General features: G+C 56.3%; 1 protein-coding gene across 3 annotated transcripts; it reads left to right on the forward strand.

Annotated features, from left to right (window-relative positions):
* Positions 1-899: 899 nt before the first annotated feature.
* Positions 900-13,428, forward strand: NCKIPSD (NCK interacting protein with SH3 domain). 3 transcript variants are annotated; one of them, XM_061396920.1, is made up of 13 exons: positions 900-1,200; positions 3,688-3,797; positions 4,014-4,218; positions 4,395-4,485; positions 4,685-5,193; positions 6,540-6,710; positions 6,841-6,927; positions 7,025-7,163; positions 7,249-7,329; positions 7,498-7,626; positions 7,729-7,821; positions 7,943-8,115; positions 12,504-13,428. In XM_061396920.1, the coding sequence occupies exons 1-13, from the start codon at positions 1,030-1,032 to the stop codon at positions 12,705-12,707; spliced, it is 2,163 nt and encodes a 720-aa protein (XP_061252904.1). In that variant the 5' UTR covers positions 900-1,029; the 3' UTR covers positions 12,708-13,428. The 3 variants fall into 3 exon arrangements, with proteins under 3 accessions (XP_061252904.1, XP_061252905.1, XP_061252906.1); XM_061396921.1 differs by lacking the exon at positions 900-1,200 and adding an exon at positions 1,228-1,510; XM_061396922.1 differs by lacking the exons at positions 900-1,200; positions 3,688-3,797 and having other exon boundaries at positions 4,043-4,225.
* The last annotated feature ends 3,525 nt before the right edge of the window (positions 13,429-16,953 follow it).

The raw sequence follows: 16,953 nt of genomic DNA on the forward strand, positions 1-16,953 counted from the left end.
GGACGGTGATAGGAGGTCCCAAGGACACTGGGTTTACCTAAACCCAGGTCCCCTTGGTTTTCCCTGCTGCTTCATAGGACTACAGATGACCTCACCAGGTCAGGGCTGACTGGAAGTTGGGCCAAACAGGCTCTTAACGCCACATGGTACCCCACTCCCCATCCACCAGCCCTTCTATCTGCTCTCAGAAGGAAGCATCAGAAAGAATCGGGATTTGTAAGTCTCCAAAGACAACAGAAGAGAGTGATGTGAAAGTGACTGATAAGGGTGGGAGCCTGACCTTATGCTGTGAGGAGGGGAATAGCGTCCCAGGCAGAAGAATGGATATGCAAGAACCCACGTTAGAGAGGAAGAGAGAAGTTAGTGGCAGAGAAGAGACGGGGACTGAGGATGGGAGGATTATGGACAGCGAAATGGCCTGACCTGGTTTTTGTTTCTGCAGCCCCCTCTCCACTCTCGCTCCCCTCTCCAGTCTTGCTCCCCGTTGCCCACCGCTGGAGCTTAAAGAAGTGAGCTCAGCACCTTCGAGACACACAGGAGACCCGGGGTCGCTGTCCTTAATTTAGTAGGTCAGGACCCACTTCCCTGGGGTGGCATAGACGCAAGAGGCTTATCAGCACAGGACACAGGCTCTGCCTTTGGGCTGCGGGCGGAGCTCTCCTTCGTGAAGTAGGGTGGGCCGCAGTATTAGGGCTTGAGCCGGTAAAAGGAGTGGAGGGCCGGGCAGGAGCAGCTGGGGCTGGGGGCTCTAGGCGGGGTGCCGGGTCAGGGAGTCTGGAGCTTGGAGACGACCAAGTCTCGGAAAGGGCGGTGGAGTCTCGAGAGCCGCGCCCCTTGGGGCCGCCAGGGGGCGCCGCGCTCCCGCGCAGGAGCCGACACTGCCGGGGCGGGACTGCGGCGGGCGGGCGGGCGCGCGCGCGCACGCGCCGTGTGTCACGGGGCAGGGCGAGCGCGGCGAGAAGCTGCCGGCCTGGCGTCCTGGTTCCTCAGCCCCCCGCCGTCTCCCCTGCCCCGGCGCGACTCGGCCTCATGTACCGCGCGCTGTACGCGTTCCGCTCGGCGGAGCCCAACGCGCTGGCGTTCGCCGCGGGCGAGACCTTCCTGGTGCTGGAGCGCAGCAGCGCGCACTGGTGGTTGGCGGCGCGGGCGCGCAGCGGTGAGACCGGCTACGTGCCGCCCGCCTACCTGCGCCGCCTGCAGGTGAGTGTGCCCCTCCCCGGCCCGGCCTCCGCCGCCCCTAGACTGAGCTCCATCACCGGCCGGTCGGGACCTCCAGCAGATGAGGACTTTGAGAACCTGACCGAGAGACCCCGCGAGGACTGGGACCCTGAGAGCCCGCTCCCCGTACAGAGGGCCAGGCCCTTGACAGGCAACTCTTGAGGACTCCAGACCTACCTAAAGCCTAACTCTGGGACTGAGACCCCAGACCCAACATCTGAATCCCCAGCCGAATACAACTCAAGAGTCAGCCCCGAGATTCCAGTACACCAGATTCTGAGCAGTTCCCCAGGTCACTGAGACCCCTGACTTAATTGGCCCCTCGCCTGAATCACCAGGATCCCAACACTCTTGCCTCCTCTTCCGCAGCTTCCACCCCTGAGACCCCCGGCAACCCTGGGCACTTTCTGTTTCCCCAGCCATCTTCCACGTCTTCACCCTCCCATCCCACACCCTGCACTTGGACCAGGGAGCCGTGGACACCCCCATCCCCTAAGTGACCCCCCAAGCCCTGAGACCTCAATATCTTTTATTGTCCTGTACTTAGTCAGCCCCTAAGCTCTTTAAAAGTCAGTCTACTTTGAGCCTGGGTTCCCAGCTCCTGCTGACACTCCCTGGCACTACAAGCCTCAGGCCCTGACTTTTCAGACTTCCTTTCTTGGAAAGTGAGGGAGCCTGAGCCTTCCTTGTCCCCAGCCTGGGGTGGGGAGCTGCTCCCTTAGCAAGGAAGTGGGACTTCCCCACGGCTTCCCTGGTGTGGCCATAGCCCCCCTGTTTCCTTCCACTGGAGGTACAGCCCCAGTTCCTGTTTCCCCCAGAATAGTCCTGGTGTGGGGGTTGGGCTCATTGTCTCCAGCTGGTCTATTCTGATCTCAGGGGAAGGAGGGCCCGGAGCCTCCAGGCCTGCCCTGTGCCAGACACCCCCGCCCCATCCTAGTCTCTGGCTGTAGGAAACATCCCAAGCCGGCCCAGTTCAGGACAGAAATAACAGGATAAATTTGGAGATGTCATCTGTGGCCTTTACCCGAGGGGATGGGCCTGGGGCCCTGGACCCTTGGCCTCATGGCATCCAGGAGTGTCTGGGTGAGAGTGGAAGCCCCGGACACGAGGGCTGCTGGGTCTGGAAGTGAGCATGTCAGAGCCAGTCTCTCTGGGGCTGGGGGCTTTTTGGAGGCCTCCAAGGAGAGTCCCCCACTTCCCCCCAGGGCCTGCCTTGGCTATTGGGCTGGGTGTTTGGGGAGGGCAGAGAGGGTGCCATCTTCTCTGTCTCTTGGTCTCTTGCTGCACATCTCCCTCCGTTTCCGTCTCCCTGGCTGTCTCTGTGTCATCCTGACTCTCCCCTTGTGTGTGTCCACATCCTCCAACTCTCTCCCCTTCTCTGTCTCCGAATCTCAATTTCTTTCTGCGTTGTCTCTCTCTGCTTCTCTTTTCCTCTCTCTCTCCCTCCCTCTCTCTCTCACCATCTTTCTTGCTTTCTGTGCATCCTCTGCCGTTCTGTCTCTGTGCCCTTTTCTGTCTGTCTCCTGCACTCTGACACACCCCCTGTTACCTTTGGGGCTCTGCTGATCTCTGAGTCCATCTGTCTGTCCCCATCCTCTCCAACCCACTCGGGTGTGATCTCACCTTAGTTCTGAGGCCCCTGTGGCCTGATGGGCCATGGGTGCCAAGGGCAAGGGAGGGGTGGGAGTGACTGGTGCCACAGTTGCCAGCCCCTTACTCCCCCCACCCCATGCCAGACAGGCTGGGTCAAGGGGACCCCTGAGTTGCTGCGGATGGCGACACAAAATCTGGGGCAGGGACCAGGTTCCACGCTTATGTCTGTCTTCTGCCACAAACCCAGAACTGCTGTTTCCCAGCGCAGTTCTGGAGGATTCCTTTCTCACAGCTAGAGGGGATGAGGGCTGGCAACACGGGTGCAAAGAGGAGGTCCCTTTGGCCTGTCCTCAGCTACCAGGGCCTGCAGAAGGCTCTCTGAGGACGGGGCTGTCCTGGAGTGTGGCCTTGGTTTTGTGACGGGTCAGCAAGATCCAGAGGGATTTGTTCAGAGCACCAGACCCTAGAGGCTCCCTGGTTGGCATCTCAGCCTGGGATCTGAGCCAAGCCTGGCGATAGATTAAGTGTGCACTTCTGGCCTCAAACTGGGGGTCCGTGGGCTGTGTTTTTGCTTCAGAGCCCAGACTTTCAGAGATGACTTAGCCAAGAGCCTCGCCATAGGTAAAATCCCGAGCGGGGACCCGATATATAAAGCAGCAGCCTGGGCCCCTCCCTGTGGCCCAGCTTCCTGAGTGACGCAGTTTGAGAACCCTGATTGATATTCTAGTTCATCTTGCTGTGTTGATCTCTAGTATTCCAGGCTTTGAGAGCAGTTGTGGCCCTCTGCCTGCGCCAGGCTCCCTGCAGGGCTGGCTCTGGCCTCTGTGCCCTCACCTGGCCCCCAGGGCTAAGACCCCATTCCTGCCCCCCTCACAGGGCCTGGAGCAGGATGTCCTCCAAGCCATTGACCGGGCCATTGAGGCTGTGCACAACGCAGCCATGCGGGATGGTGGCAAATACAGCCTGGAGCAGCGCGGGATCCTCCAGTGAGTGTGTGTGTGTGGGGGGGGGGGCTCCCAGTGAGCCCCGGGGGATGGGGTCCTTCCGGGACTCTAGAGGGCAGGGTTGCTAGTGCAGAGACGGGTGGGGCATGAGGGTGATGGGGGCCCTGGGCTAGGGTGGGCAGTGTTCCTCAGGGAACATGGGCAGACTTGGGGAGTTGTAGGGTGACTCCCCCAGTAACCTCCCTGCCCCTGCCTCAGGAAGCTGATCCACCACCGGAAAGAGACCCTGTCCCGCAGAGGCCCCTCCGCCCCCAGCCCTGCAGCTATGACCCCATCCACCAGTGACCACCATCTGGACGCCGCCGCCACCAGGCAGCCCAATGGCATGTGTCGAGCTGGGTTCGAGAGGCAGCACAGCCTGCCCAGTTCTGAGTATCTCGGGGTGGACGGAGGCCTCTACCAGGTACATGGTGAGAGCAGCCTGGGCAAGGGAGATGGCGGGGGGCTTAAGGCTTTGTCTGGAGGCTCCAAGCGTCCACCCCGGTCAGCAGTGCCGCCTGGAGCCTTGGTCCTGCCCTGCCAAGCTCAGGCTGCACCCCAAATGGCAGTCTGCCCTCAGATCCCACTTCTGTCCTCCAGATCCCGCCACAGCCTCGCCGAGCAGCTCCTACCACGCCACCCCCGCCTGTGAAGCGCCGAGACCGTGACGCCCTAATGGTCTTGGGGAGTGGTGAGAAGGCGGGGATGGGGGAGTTGGGGGATGGGGCACCCTGTGCTTAGAACGGTTGCTCTGCCTATGTCAGAAAACTGGGGGCTCCAGGCTTAGGGGTGAAGACAGGGCAGGGGTTAGATGGCTGGGGGCTCTGGGCTTGTGGGGATAGGGGTCCCCGGGGGGCTGCCCCAGCACAGCATCCCCTCTCTGCCCACAGGTGGCCGCAACACCACGCCCTCCGGGGGCAGTTCTGTGTCCAGCGGTGGCTCTGTCAGCAGCACCTCCCTTGACACGCTATACACCGGCTCCAGCTCATCCGAGCTGGGCCCCAGCTGCTCACCCACGCCCCCACCTGTGCCCCGCCGCGGCGCGCTTACCGCTGTGTCCCAAGCTCAGCCCCCTCCCTGCAAGGTGCCAAACCCGGAGCCCCCTACAGAGGAGGAGGCAGCGGCGGCAGTGGTGGAGACAACCCCAGCCCCGGCCCTTGATGAGCTGGAGGCCCTGGGGGCACTGAACCTGGGGGCCACAGAGGAGAAGGCGGTGGCTGAGCCCGCTGTGCCCAGGACCATCGGGGCAGAGCTGATGGAGCTCGTGCGGAGGAACACCGGCCTGAGCCACGAGCTCTGCCGTGTGGCCATTGGCGTCGTGGTGGGCCACATCCAGGCCTCCGTGCCGGCCAGCTCGCCTGTCATGGAGCAGGTCCTCCTCTCGCTGGTGGAGGGCAAGGTGAGGGTGGGCCAGGGCCAGGGGCTGCCCCGCCACCCCTGCCCCTTCCCCACCCGCACATGTATCCAGCCTTTACCTGACAGGTATTTGTTGAGCTTGAGCTCTCGGCTTCCTTGTGCTGGGTGTTGGGGACTTTTGGGGACAATCTGTGAAGGAGAAAGGGAGGAAGAATACTGCAGGCAGAGGCTCAGCCTGGATGAGGGCCATAAGGCAGCACCTCATGCTCAGCTCACAGGAGGGATTGGAACGAGGCCAGCATGGCTGGAACACCACAAGGGAGGGAGGGAGGGAGCAAGAGGTGTGGTTGGAAGTGAGACCTAGGGCAGGGGACAGAGGAGACAGCTGTGGGTGGCCAGGGGTTCTCTCGGGCTGCAGGGAAGGAATGGACAGAGGGCGTGAAAGAGGGCAGTGCCATGCTGGCCTTGGCAGTGGAGAGCACTGGGTGCTTCGAGAGCTATGATGGAGGCCTGAATGCTGACTCAGATGGTGGGGGGTGGGGTGTGGGCATCATGGGATGGGTGGCATCCCTTGCCAAGGGTGGGGGCACTGATCAGGGAGCAGGACTGGGGGCCAGATGGGCCGGAAGTACCTCCTTCCTTGGGAGCTGCAGCTCTGGTTTGGGGTGTGGGGAGCAGTGAGGCCATGGGCTTGCCTGGGCAGGAGCAGTGGCCAGCAGGCTCAAGAACATGGAAGGCAGGTTGACAGGCCTGTCCCACTTTGTACAGAATCAGAGAGTACAATCTCAAGTCACATGCAGGCTGTGAGAAGTCCGTGGCCTTCCTCACAGAGGATGTTTATGCAGGGACAGGAGGCAGGTTGTTGGAAAATTCCCCGCAGACTGTCTCGTGCAGAATCCTGTCTCAGGAGGTTATTAAGACTTGGGGGCGCAGGAATTCCTTGCAGTCAGTCCAGTGGTTACAACTCCATGCTCTCACTGCCAAGGGTTCAATCATTGGTCAGGAAAATAAAATCCCATAAGCTGCTTGTTTATTGGGGGAGGTGGCAGGGGATGGGGGGGAAGACTTGGAGGAGTAGAATTCCTTGGAGAGGGTGTGCAGAACAGGGCTAGTGCCCCTGGGGGCCTCGCTGTTGAGGGATGGGCTATGGGAAGTTGATGGGGAACAGCAGGGAGGAGGGAAGAGAACCAGGGGCTGGTCTGCTCACCAGTCCTGGGAGGACGCTGGCTCCAGGCAGCCATTGTAGGTGAGACCCACGGCCCCTGGTCTGGCACAGGCCAGGAGCTCACACCTGGACCTCAGGGTCTGAGTCGAGACCCAGGCCTCGAGGGCCCCCTGGACATGGTGCGGGGCAGGTGTGCTTAGCCCCCCCTCGCCGTCTGCCCACAGGACCTGAGCACCGCCCTGCCCTCAGGGCAGGTCTGCCATGACCAGCAGCGGCTGGAGGTGATCTTTGCAGACCTGGCCCGGCGGAAGGACGATGCCCAGCAGCGCAGCTGGGCCCTGTATGAGGATGAGGGCGTCATCCGCTGCTACCTGGAGGAGCTGCTGCACATTCTGGTGCGGGCTGGGGGCCCCCAGGTGTCCCCACCCCTCCCCCGTGCTCGGGAGTCTCCCCTACTGGTCCTCGGCACACTCACGGGCGGCCACGCACACTGAGCGACTCCTTCACATCTCCTCCCCACTGCAGACGGACGCAGACCCTGAAGTTTGCAAGAAAATGTGCAAGCGGAACGAGTTCGAGTCTGTCCTGGCCTTGGTGGCCTACTACCAAATGGTGTGTGTGTGAGAGCGAGGTTGAGGGGGGGGACACGGAGGGACCCAGGCAGAGGTGGGGCATCCGGGCACTGAGCGCACACGGGGTCCCCTGCCAGGAGCACCGGGTGTCACTGCGGCTGCTGCTCCTTAAGTGCTTTGGCGCCATGTGCAGCCTGGACGCGGCCATCATCTCCACGCTCGTGTCGTCCGTGCTGCCCGTGGAGCTGGCGCGGGACATGCAGACAGACACGCAGGGTGAGCGAGTGAGGGCCAGCTCCCTGCCCCCTGGGGGTTCCCGCCACCTTCGGGGGCTCTGACCACCTGCCCTGCACCCCTGCAGACCACCAGAAGCTCTGTTACTCAGCCCTCATCCTGGCCATGGTCTTCTCCATGGGCGAGGCAGTGCCCTACGCACACTATGGTAAGAAGGCAGGTCGCGGCCCAGCTGACTGCAGGGAGCCCGCAGCCTGAGGGCTGGGGACTCCCCGACCAGGGTCGAATGGAGCGTCCCCAGGGCTCACGGGAACCCAGGGAGGCTGGGCGGGGTGGGCGGTGGGGCTGGGCAGACCTCAGTGTGCCCCTCTCCTAGAGCACCTGGGCACACCCTTCGCCCAGTTCCTGCTGAGCATCGTTGAGGACGGGCTGCCCTTGGACACCACGGAGCAGCTGCCGGATCTCTGCGTGAATCTACTTCTGGCTCTCAACCTGCACCTGCCAGGTGAGGGCGGGGCCTGGGGTGGCTGCCTCGCGCTGCAAGGGTGGAGGAGGACCCACCAGGCTCAGCACTGGTGCCCTCGTGCACACCCATGTCCTTCCTCAGCCCCAGACCAGAACGTCATAATGGCCGCCCTGAGCAAACACGCCAATGTCAAGATCTTCTCCGAGAAGCTGCTGTTGCTCCTGAACAGAGGGGGTGAGTGCCCAGGAATCTGCACAGGGCCACTTAGGTCCTGTGACTCCCCACCACGCCCCTGCCGTGATGCCTGTTGGCCCTCCCCAGAGGACTGCCCTGAGCCCTCTTCCCCACCTTTTAGATGACCCCGTGCGCATTTTCAAGCACGAGCCGCAGCCGCCACACTCCATCCTTAAGTTCCTGCAGGACGTGTTCGCCAGCCCCACCACGGCTGCCATCTTCTACCACACGGACATGATGGCGCTCATTGACATCACCGTGCGACACATCGCGGACCTGTCGCCCGGGGACAAGGTGCCTGGACGTGGCTGCAGCAGGGTGGAAGCTGTCACACCCCGGGGGAGGGGGGACCTGAGACTAGGGTGAGGGGCATGCTGGAGCTGGTAAGTAGGGGAGACCGCTCAGCCAAGACAGGTGTGCCAAGACCCAAGGGAGCCCGCCATGTGGTGATCAGAGGATGCACTGTCTGGAGACAGGAGGAGTGGTGGGAGGTGAGAAGAGCAAGTAGAGTTTACTCGAAGCTTTGGGGGCTGCGGCAGGAGGTGGTTACCTTGTAGGGGAAGTGATCTGATTACCATCCTGAATGAAACGGAGGCTGTGAGATCACAGCGGAAGCGGGAGGCTGGTGCGGACGCAGCCGCCGCCCTCCAGGTGGTACATGTGGAGTGGGAGAGGAGGTCAGGCCTGGATGTGTTGGAGGTGGGTTGGCAGGACTCGCTGCTCAATTGGTCTGGACTAGCCCGGTGGAGGAAGTGCTGATCCCTCTGGTGGGGAAGACCTTTTGAATAGAGTTGTGTTTTGATGCATCGAGATTGAGAAGGTATCTGCTGGACATCCAGGTATAGAGGACATCAGCGAGGCACTGGGATGTGAGTGGGGATGGGAAAGAGATACTTGGGAGTGCGCTGTGTCTACATGTGCTGGGGAGCCTGTGACACTGCGGTCACCTCGGGTGTGGGATGCATGGGTCAGAGGGAAGCTTAGGCTTCAGTCGGGGCACACAGGAGATACTCAGGAGGGAAAACCAGGAGAGCAGGAGCCCAGAGACTTGTGTGTGAAAGAGGAGGGTATGAGCCATTGCCACAGTTAGGAGCCTGAGTGAGACGAGGCCTGAGAGGGAGACACAGAATTTGCCACACGGAGGTCAGGCGTGACTGACCAGCAGTGTCCGTGGAGTGGAGGGAAGAGAGTCCAAGTGGGAAGTTGAAGAGAAGATTTGATGTTGGAGGGGAGTGGAAAGAGAGGGAAGGTGGGAGCACTGAATGGAAACAACCCTCATGTGTTTTTATGTGAACTTGAACTTGTTACTCAGCCCTATCCAACTTTTTGCGACCCCATGGACTGTAGCACATCAGGCATCCCTGTCCTTCACTATCTCCCAGAGCTTGCTCAGACTCATGTCCATTGAGTCGGTGATGTCATCCAGCCATCTCATACTCTGTCGTCCCCTTCTCCTCCTGCCTCAGTCTTTCCCAGTATCAGGGTCTTTTCCAGTGAGTCAGCTCTTTGCATCAGGTGGCCAAAGTACTGGAGCTTCTGCTTCAGCATTAGTCCTTCCAATGAATATTCAGGACTGATTTCCTTTAGGATTGAGTGGTTTGATCTCATTGCTGTCCAAGGGACTCTAAAGAGTCTTCTCCAACACCACAGTTCAAAAGCATCAATGCTTCAGCATTCAGTCTCCTTTATGGTTTTTCTTTATGGGAAAACCAGAGCTTTGACTCTTTGGACCTTTGTTGGCAAAGTGATGTCTCTGCTTTTTAACATACTGTCTAGGTTTGTCACAGCTTTGCTTCCAAAAAGTAAGAGTCTTTTAATTTCATGACTTGCTCAGTGATTTTGGAGCTCAAGAAAATAAAACTATCACTATTTCCGCTTTTTCCCCTTCTATTTGCCATGAAGTGATGGGACCAAATGCCATGATCCTAGTTTTTTGACTGTTGAGTTTTAACTCAGCTTTTTGACTCTCCTCTTTCACCCTCATAAAGAGTCTCTATAGTTCCTCTTCACTTTCTGCCATTAGAGTGATATCATCTGCATATCTGAGGTTGTTGATATTTCTCCTGGCAGTCTTGATTCCAGCTTGTGATTCATCCAGCCTGGCATTTTGCATGATGTACCCTACATAGAAGTTAAATAAACAGGGTGACAATACACAGCCTTGTCGTATTCCTTTCCCAATTTAAAACTAGTCTGTTGTTCCATGTCTGGTTCTAGCTATTGCTTCTTGACTCACATACAGGTTTCTCAAGAGACAGGTCAGGTGGTCTGGTATTCCCATCTCTTTAAGAATTTTCCAGTTTGTGTGATCCACACAGTCTAAGACTTTAACATAGTCAATGAGGCAGAAGTAGATGTTTTTCTGGAATTCCCTTGCTTTCTCTATGATCCCTCGAATGTTGGCAATTTGATCTCTCATTCCTCTCTTTTCTAAACCCAGTTTGTACATCTGGAAGTTCTCAGTTCATGTACTGCTGAAGCCTAGCTTGAAGCATTTTGAGCATTACCTTGCTAGCATGTGAAATGAGTGCAATTGTGCAGTAGTTTGAACATTCTTTGGCATTGCCTTTCTTTGGGATTGGAATGAAAACCGACCTTTTCCAGTCCTGTGGCCACTGCTTAGTTTTCCAAATTTGCTGGCATATTGAACGCAGCACTTTGCATCACCTTTTAGGACTTTAAATAGCTCAGTTGGAATTCCATCACCTCCACCAGCTTTGTTCATAGAAATGCTTCCTAAGTCTCTCTTGACTTCACACTCTAGGATGTCTGGCTCTAGGTGAGGGACCACGCCATCATGGCTATCCAGGTCATTAATTTCTTTTTTTGTATAGTTCTGTGTATTCTTGCCACCTCTTCTTAATCTCTTTTGCTTCTGTTCTGTTTATGCAAAGGGGAGTAGAAAAGGTGGGGGATCACTGGAGGGAGACATGGGATCAAGGGAAAGTTTATTTATGTATTTTATTTTGGGCTGTGCTGGGCTTTGGTTGCTGCACAGGCTTCCCCTAGTTGCGGTGTGCAGGCTTCTCGTTGCAGTGGCTTCTCTTGTTGCAGAGCATGGACTCTAGGCATGGGGGCTCAGAAGTTGCAGTTCCCGGGCTCTAGAGCACAGCAGGCTCAGTAGTTGTGGTGCACGGGCTTAGTTGCTCTGAGGCACGTGGGATCTTCCTGGACCAGGGATCAGACCCGTGTCTTCAGCACTGGCAGGCAGATTCCCAACCACTAGACCACCAACTCCAAGAGAAAGTCTTCTAAAGGTGGGAGATGCTGGTGGATGTCTAAGCCAGAGGGACTGATCCAGCAAGCCGACTATGGCGAAGAGGCTGAGGTGCTGGGAGGGTCAGCCACTGTGGGAGTCAAAAGTAGGTCAGGCAGCTGGTGAGAGTTCAGGCCCGCATAGAGGGATGGCGCCTGGCAGGGCCGGGCAGTCCGTTCAGTAGCGGGACAGTAGTTGAGGTGAGGGTGCCAAGGGAAGACCAGGAGTTTCTGAAGTTGTGCTTGTTTTCTCCATGAAGCACAAGGCCAGCTGGTCAGGGACTTTAGATTTGGCAGACGCAGAGAAGGTGGGCAGTGGCCCTTTAAGGAGCGGTGGGCCCGGTGGAGAAAAGTGGCAGCGGCCCTGGGCAGTGTGGTTTGTGGTGGGGAATGGTGTTCAGGCTTGTGCACGGCTCTGTAATGGTCTGCTGCTTAGCTGTTCATACTAAAATTTGATGGGCAGGTGCTTTTTGTCCTGACCAAGGTTGGGAGTTAGCAGGGTGATACTGCCTAAGAAAGGTTTGGGTACTGACTCCTCTAAGGAGACGTGAGAGATGGTAAGGGGGCAAATGGAGAAGAAGTACTGGGGCCAGGTCAGCGGATCAGGGTCTAGTGAGGATAAGGAGCCCCTGGGGTGTCACATTGGAGGGACTGTTAGAGCCGTTAAAGCCAGAGGTGCTGGGAAGGTGGGTTGGGAAGGAGGGTTGGATATGGATTCAGAGCAGGTAGAAGGTAAGACGCCAGGTCTCAGGGATGGGTTGTGTTTGGGATGTGGGGAGAAAGGACTCAGAGAGGACACCTGTAGTTTTGACTTGAGCATTTGAACAGATAAGCAGTGCTCTTTATTAAGATAACACAGGAAAAGCCTTCAGCTTTGGGCAGATAGGGATGATCGTGAGTTTGATGGTAGACACAGGAGTTTGAGTTCTGAGATAAGCAGGGCATGACCAGTGGACAGCTGAAAATTCTCATCTGCAGCTCCCTGGAGAGTCTAGGAAAGAAGTCTGAGTGTGGGTCACTGTTTGAAGCTGTGGGTGTGAATGAGATCTCCCAGGGTGAGAGGAGAGAAGCAGAAGGGCCTTCAACAGACAGATAGCGGCCCCACAAGGGCTCAGCATTAGACACGGGTAGGGGCTCACCGCTTCCTCCTGCCACCTCTCTGAGCCAGGACTTCCTGGGCCAGCCACGTTCTGGGACTGCGTGTGGACTGTGAGGACTCACTTATTTACTCACGCAGTGACTGTCGAAGGCCAGCTCGGTGCCAGGTTACATGCTGGGTGCTGGGATGCAACCCTGATCTTCAGTGGTGTCAGGCGGTCACATCCACGTGGCCGCCAGAAGGCGGTAGTGGCCTGTCTGTCCCTGTCTGGTGGCAGTGGTACACAGCACCTCCCTGGGATCCCTGAGCTTCCCTGCTCTCCCCACAGCTGCGCATGGAGTACCTCTCCCTGATGCATGCCGTGGTCCGCTCCACGCCCTACCTGCAGCACCGCCACCGGCTCCCCGACCTGCAGGCCACACTGCGACGCATCCTGGCCGAGGAGGAAGCCTCGCCCCAGTGCCAGATGGACCGAATGATCGTCCAGGAGATGTGCAAGGAGTTCCCGGTGCTGGGCGAGGCCCCCAGCTAGCACCTTCCTCTCCTCCCTTCCCTGCAGCCCTGGGCAGGGTGCAGGGGACTCAGAGGCTTGGCCCTAAGAATGTTTTGCACAGATAGTATGAGGGGAGGTGATGGTAGAAGGGACCTGAGCGGGGACCCTCAGCTGACATAGAGCTAACGCCAGGGGCCAAGCACAGAATTGGGGACCACACGCCAGGAGCTCTGCTGGGGCACGGGGAGCGTGTGAACTGAAGCCCCTCCATCTCCTGGTAGGCTGCCTCTTCAGCATGCCCCCACCCCCACCCTTATACACACACAGAGTCCTGCTGCTGCTCCAGGCTGGGCCCGAGCCCTCAGCCCCCGCGCCCGCCTGGTCTGTGTCCTGGGCTTCGGCACGCCGTGTCCCTGGGGTGAGAGGGGGCATCCTCCGCCAGCTCTGTTCTTTGCCTTAGCTTCGCAGTGAGTGCCGCTTGTGTGCTCTGCCCACCCCCAACCCCCGCCCCGTGGGGGCGGTCACTGCCCCTCACTCCGACCCCCAGAGGTATTGGCCAAGCTGCTGCTTTGAGAGCAGAATCTTAGAGACAGGCCATCCGTCCTGGAGCCTCACAGAACAGGGTGGGGCGGGGGTGATGGCACTGATAAAGCCAATGACAGAATCTATTTTCTCTGGAAAAATGTAGACTGAGAAGCCATGTGTATTTTCCTATGTGCTGCAGCTCACCTTTGGAAATAAATCACAAGGCATCTGGAAACAGGCCTCCCTGTATGATCCTGAGGGGTGCTGGGAGAGGGTGGGCCGGGGTGCGGGAACCTCAGGACCTCATCAGTAGCTTGCCCTGCCCTCTCCAGCCTCCAGGTGGTCTGTCAGGACCTGAGGACCACCTGTCAGGTGGTCCCTGACAGGCCCCTCCATCGAGGTCCCTTGAGTTCGCACATCTTGCCTGGGTTCCCACTTCTCCTGGGCCACAGCCACAGCCACTGGGAGCCCAGCGGTCTATCTGCAGGTGACTGCCCCTGCAGACTTCACTTACATCTCTCTCTGCCTTGAATGCCGTGTGTCTCTCCCCCATTAAAACCCCTATAATCCTTTACAGCTATTCTCAAATGAAGCATCTCCCTCCACCCCCCAGCCCCGGCCTCCCTGAACTCCTTGGCCTGCCCAGCTGTTTCCATTCCTCATTTGTCTTCCACTGGATCCAGCAAGATCCCCTCACCTTGCAGCCTTAGCAGGGATTTGGTAATTACCATAGGACCGAAAGGGTATCTCAACGAATACGGGGTTATAGATGCACACTGCTGTCTGAGGGGAATCAGAGGCCAGCGTTAGGCAAAAACTTCCCTTGTGGGCTGCTGAGTTATCAAGGGCTTGTCGCTGTAAGTCGGGGAGAAAAGTCAGAACCCATAGGTGGACACCAGACTGCAGTGGTTTCCAACAGTCCCTTTCATTCTGTTACTCAAGATGATTCTCAGAGGATTCCACACTTCGAAAATCAGATACTGTGACTTCTGGCTATGAGTTTTCCTTTCTTAATGGGATGCTGATGCTCTCCCAGCAGAGCGAAATGCAGCAAAGAAGACCCCCTGGGGTGGGAGTCCCAGGAAAACAGATCTGTGGGTGCAAAGCACAGGAAGACAACAAAACATCCTTCCTGAACTGTTGACTCTTCTAGAAGGTTAAGTGCACGGGTTCACCTGGACCCGAGGAGGAACTGACACAGTGGCCGGCAGGAAAGCTCCATGTGGTACAGCGCAGTCACTTCATCCTGGAGGCCTCTGCCTCCCTTTCACAGCCAGAATCAACACCGCTGACTTCCAGGTACAAGTCCTTTCTCATTGGAAAGCTGAAGGCAGAGCCCTGTGGTTCTCCTCCTGAGAGTGTGTAATTCAGGGATGAGCACAGGCCCTCAGGAAGCTGGGACGGGGACATTCGGTGGCCTCCGTGCCTTGTTCTGTTCACTGCCAGGCTGCACACGCTGACCTCGTGGGAAGAAGAGGGCTGGGCTGTGCCGTCTGTCCCCGTGCTGGCCCCCGTGAGGAACAAAGCTGCCCCTGCCTGCTTCTGCGTGAGTGACTGTCCAAGGGGTCCTTGCACATATTCATCAGGGCTACTTGAGCCCCAGCTGACAAATTTAAAGAAATGCCAGCTCCAGGCAGCAAACGGGGGCCAGGACTCTAGGACCCCTCAGCAAACACCTTGATGGTGGTCTCACCGCACAAAATTACAACCACCAGGGAAAACAGTTAGCCAGAGAATTCCTCAGGGAAGGAACTATCTGGGAGAACAGCTCTGCCTGCTTGATGGTAGACATGGATATAGTTAGGGGAAAGGGCAGAGACGGAGAACCAAGCCACTCAAGGAAAGAGGGGTGTTTCGGTGGGGCTAAGGAAAACACAATTTTGAGGGGCCCTGCGGGCTGGGGGTTTGGGCCAATCTCTAGGCTAGAAGTGGGTCCCTACAGGTGTGGCACATGTCCGTGCAACACAACTGAGGACGGCAGGCTACACGTGCATAAGGCACCTCCAGGGCAAGGGGGTCAGGCGAAGACCACCTGCCTGCTCAGCCCCCAGAAGATACAGACTCAGGCTCCAAGTCCGAGAGGACAAGCTTTTCTTTTTTTCCTGTTTAATGGAAGAAGGACATACTGTGAAAACTGCAGTACGCGAATATGAATGACAAGATGCTAATCTCGTCACCAGCCAGTGTCACCAGCTCCCCAAGCCCACCGTGCAGCCCCCTGAATCACCACCTCCTCCCTTTTCCCCAGACCTCCTCCCTAGAGGTAATTCCTCAGGAGTTTTGCCGTTTTCCAGCGTCACTAAATGGAGTCACGTGAGCACTGGCTTCTTCGCTCCCCGTCAGATCTCAGTTCGCCCACCATAGTACGGTTGCGGTTGGTTCATTCCCACTGTCGTGTACGGTGCACCCTTGTTTACTTACCCACGTTGACAATCTTTCCATTGTTTCCAGTTTTTGTCTATTACAAATCAAGCTGTCAGGAGCACTGTTGTACTCGTCTTTTGGTTGCTCATATGCATTATATTGGGGGAGTGTATATTCTCAAAAGTGGAATTGCAGTGAAAATGCCAAATAGCTTTCCTGAGTAGTTGTACCAATGTATGCGCCTCCACTGGTGTCTGAGTGCCAGCTCCTCTGTCTCTTTGCCTAAACATGGTATTGTCAGTCATTTTTATTTTAGTCATTCTGGTGGAGTACAGTAATACTTAGTTTCACATTTAAATTTCCCTGATGACTAAAGAGGTTGAGCATTTTTTCATCAGTTTACTGGCTATTTAAATCTTCTCTCGTGAAGCACCTCTTCACATCTCTTGCCCATTCATTGACTGGGATGTGGATCTTTTATTGATTTATAGTATGTATTCAGGATATGAGACCTTGGATTGTATATCTTAACCTATCTTCTCCCTATCTTATCTTAATGTCTTAACCTTATCTTAACCTATCTTATCTTAATGTCTTTGGATGAAAGAAGTTCTTAATTGTAATGTAATCCAGTTTTTCAGTATTTTCCTTTATGGTTAGTCCATTTTGTGTCCTCTTAAAAAATGTTTGCTTAAAAGTCATGAACTTTTATGTTCTCTTCTAAAAGATGTTTTGTCTTTCCTTTCACATTCAGATGTCAGATCTATCTAGAATTGATTATGTGGGTAGTATGAAGTAGGGGGTCTCATTTTTGTCTACATGGATGTCCAGTTGGTGTGGCATCATTTACTGGAAAGCCCATCCTTGGCTTGCGTTGGCTCTTAAGAGCCACGCTTGTAAACATTCAAGTCTTCATGCACCTGTAGGCCCCTCTCTGGATTTTGTTCCGTTTGTCTGTCTATTCCTGTACCAGCACCATACAGTCTTGGTTTGGTCGCTGTAGCTTTCCTGATCTGCAGTAGAGGAAGTTGTTCTCCTTCTTGGGTTTCCTTTGGACTGTCCTGGGTGTTCTTGGCCCTCATACATTTTAGAATCCAGTTTGTCAGTTGACACACGCACGTACACTGCACAGTCTTTACTGAGTTGCATTGAATCCATATATCATTTGGGAAGAATTAGCATCTGCACGATACAGGTATACCACACTTTATTGCACTTCACTGATACTGCATATTTTACAACAAACTGAAAGGTTTTGAAGGTTTGTGGCATACCTTCAATAGATAATAGATGATACAAAGTCTATCGTCACCAGTCTTCCAACAGCATTTTCTTACTTCCTGTCTCTGTGTCACGTTTTGGTAATTCTCATAATATTTCAAACTTTATCATCATT

Source organism: Bos javanicus, chromosome 22, assembly GCF_032452875.1.
Source record: "Bos javanicus breed banteng chromosome 22, ARS-OSU_banteng_1.0, whole genome shotgun sequence".
Classification (NCBI taxonomy): Eukaryota; Metazoa; Chordata; class Mammalia; order Artiodactyla; family Bovidae; genus Bos; species Bos javanicus.

Bases quoted from the DNA above. Each gene is read 5' to 3' on its own strand.
- NCKIPSD (XM_061396920.1), top strand. From the start codon at position 1,030: ATGTACCGCGCGCTGTACGCGTTCCGCTCGGCGGAGCCCAACGCGCTG. The intron at 7,330-7,497 runs GTAAGAAGGCAG...CCCCTCTCCTAG, and splicing joins AGTGCCCTACGCACACTATG to AGCACCTGGGCACACCCTTC. The intron at 7,822-7,942 runs GTGAGTGCCCAG...CCCACCTTTTAG, and splicing joins GTTGCTCCTGAACAGAGGGG to ATGACCCCGTGCGCATTTTC.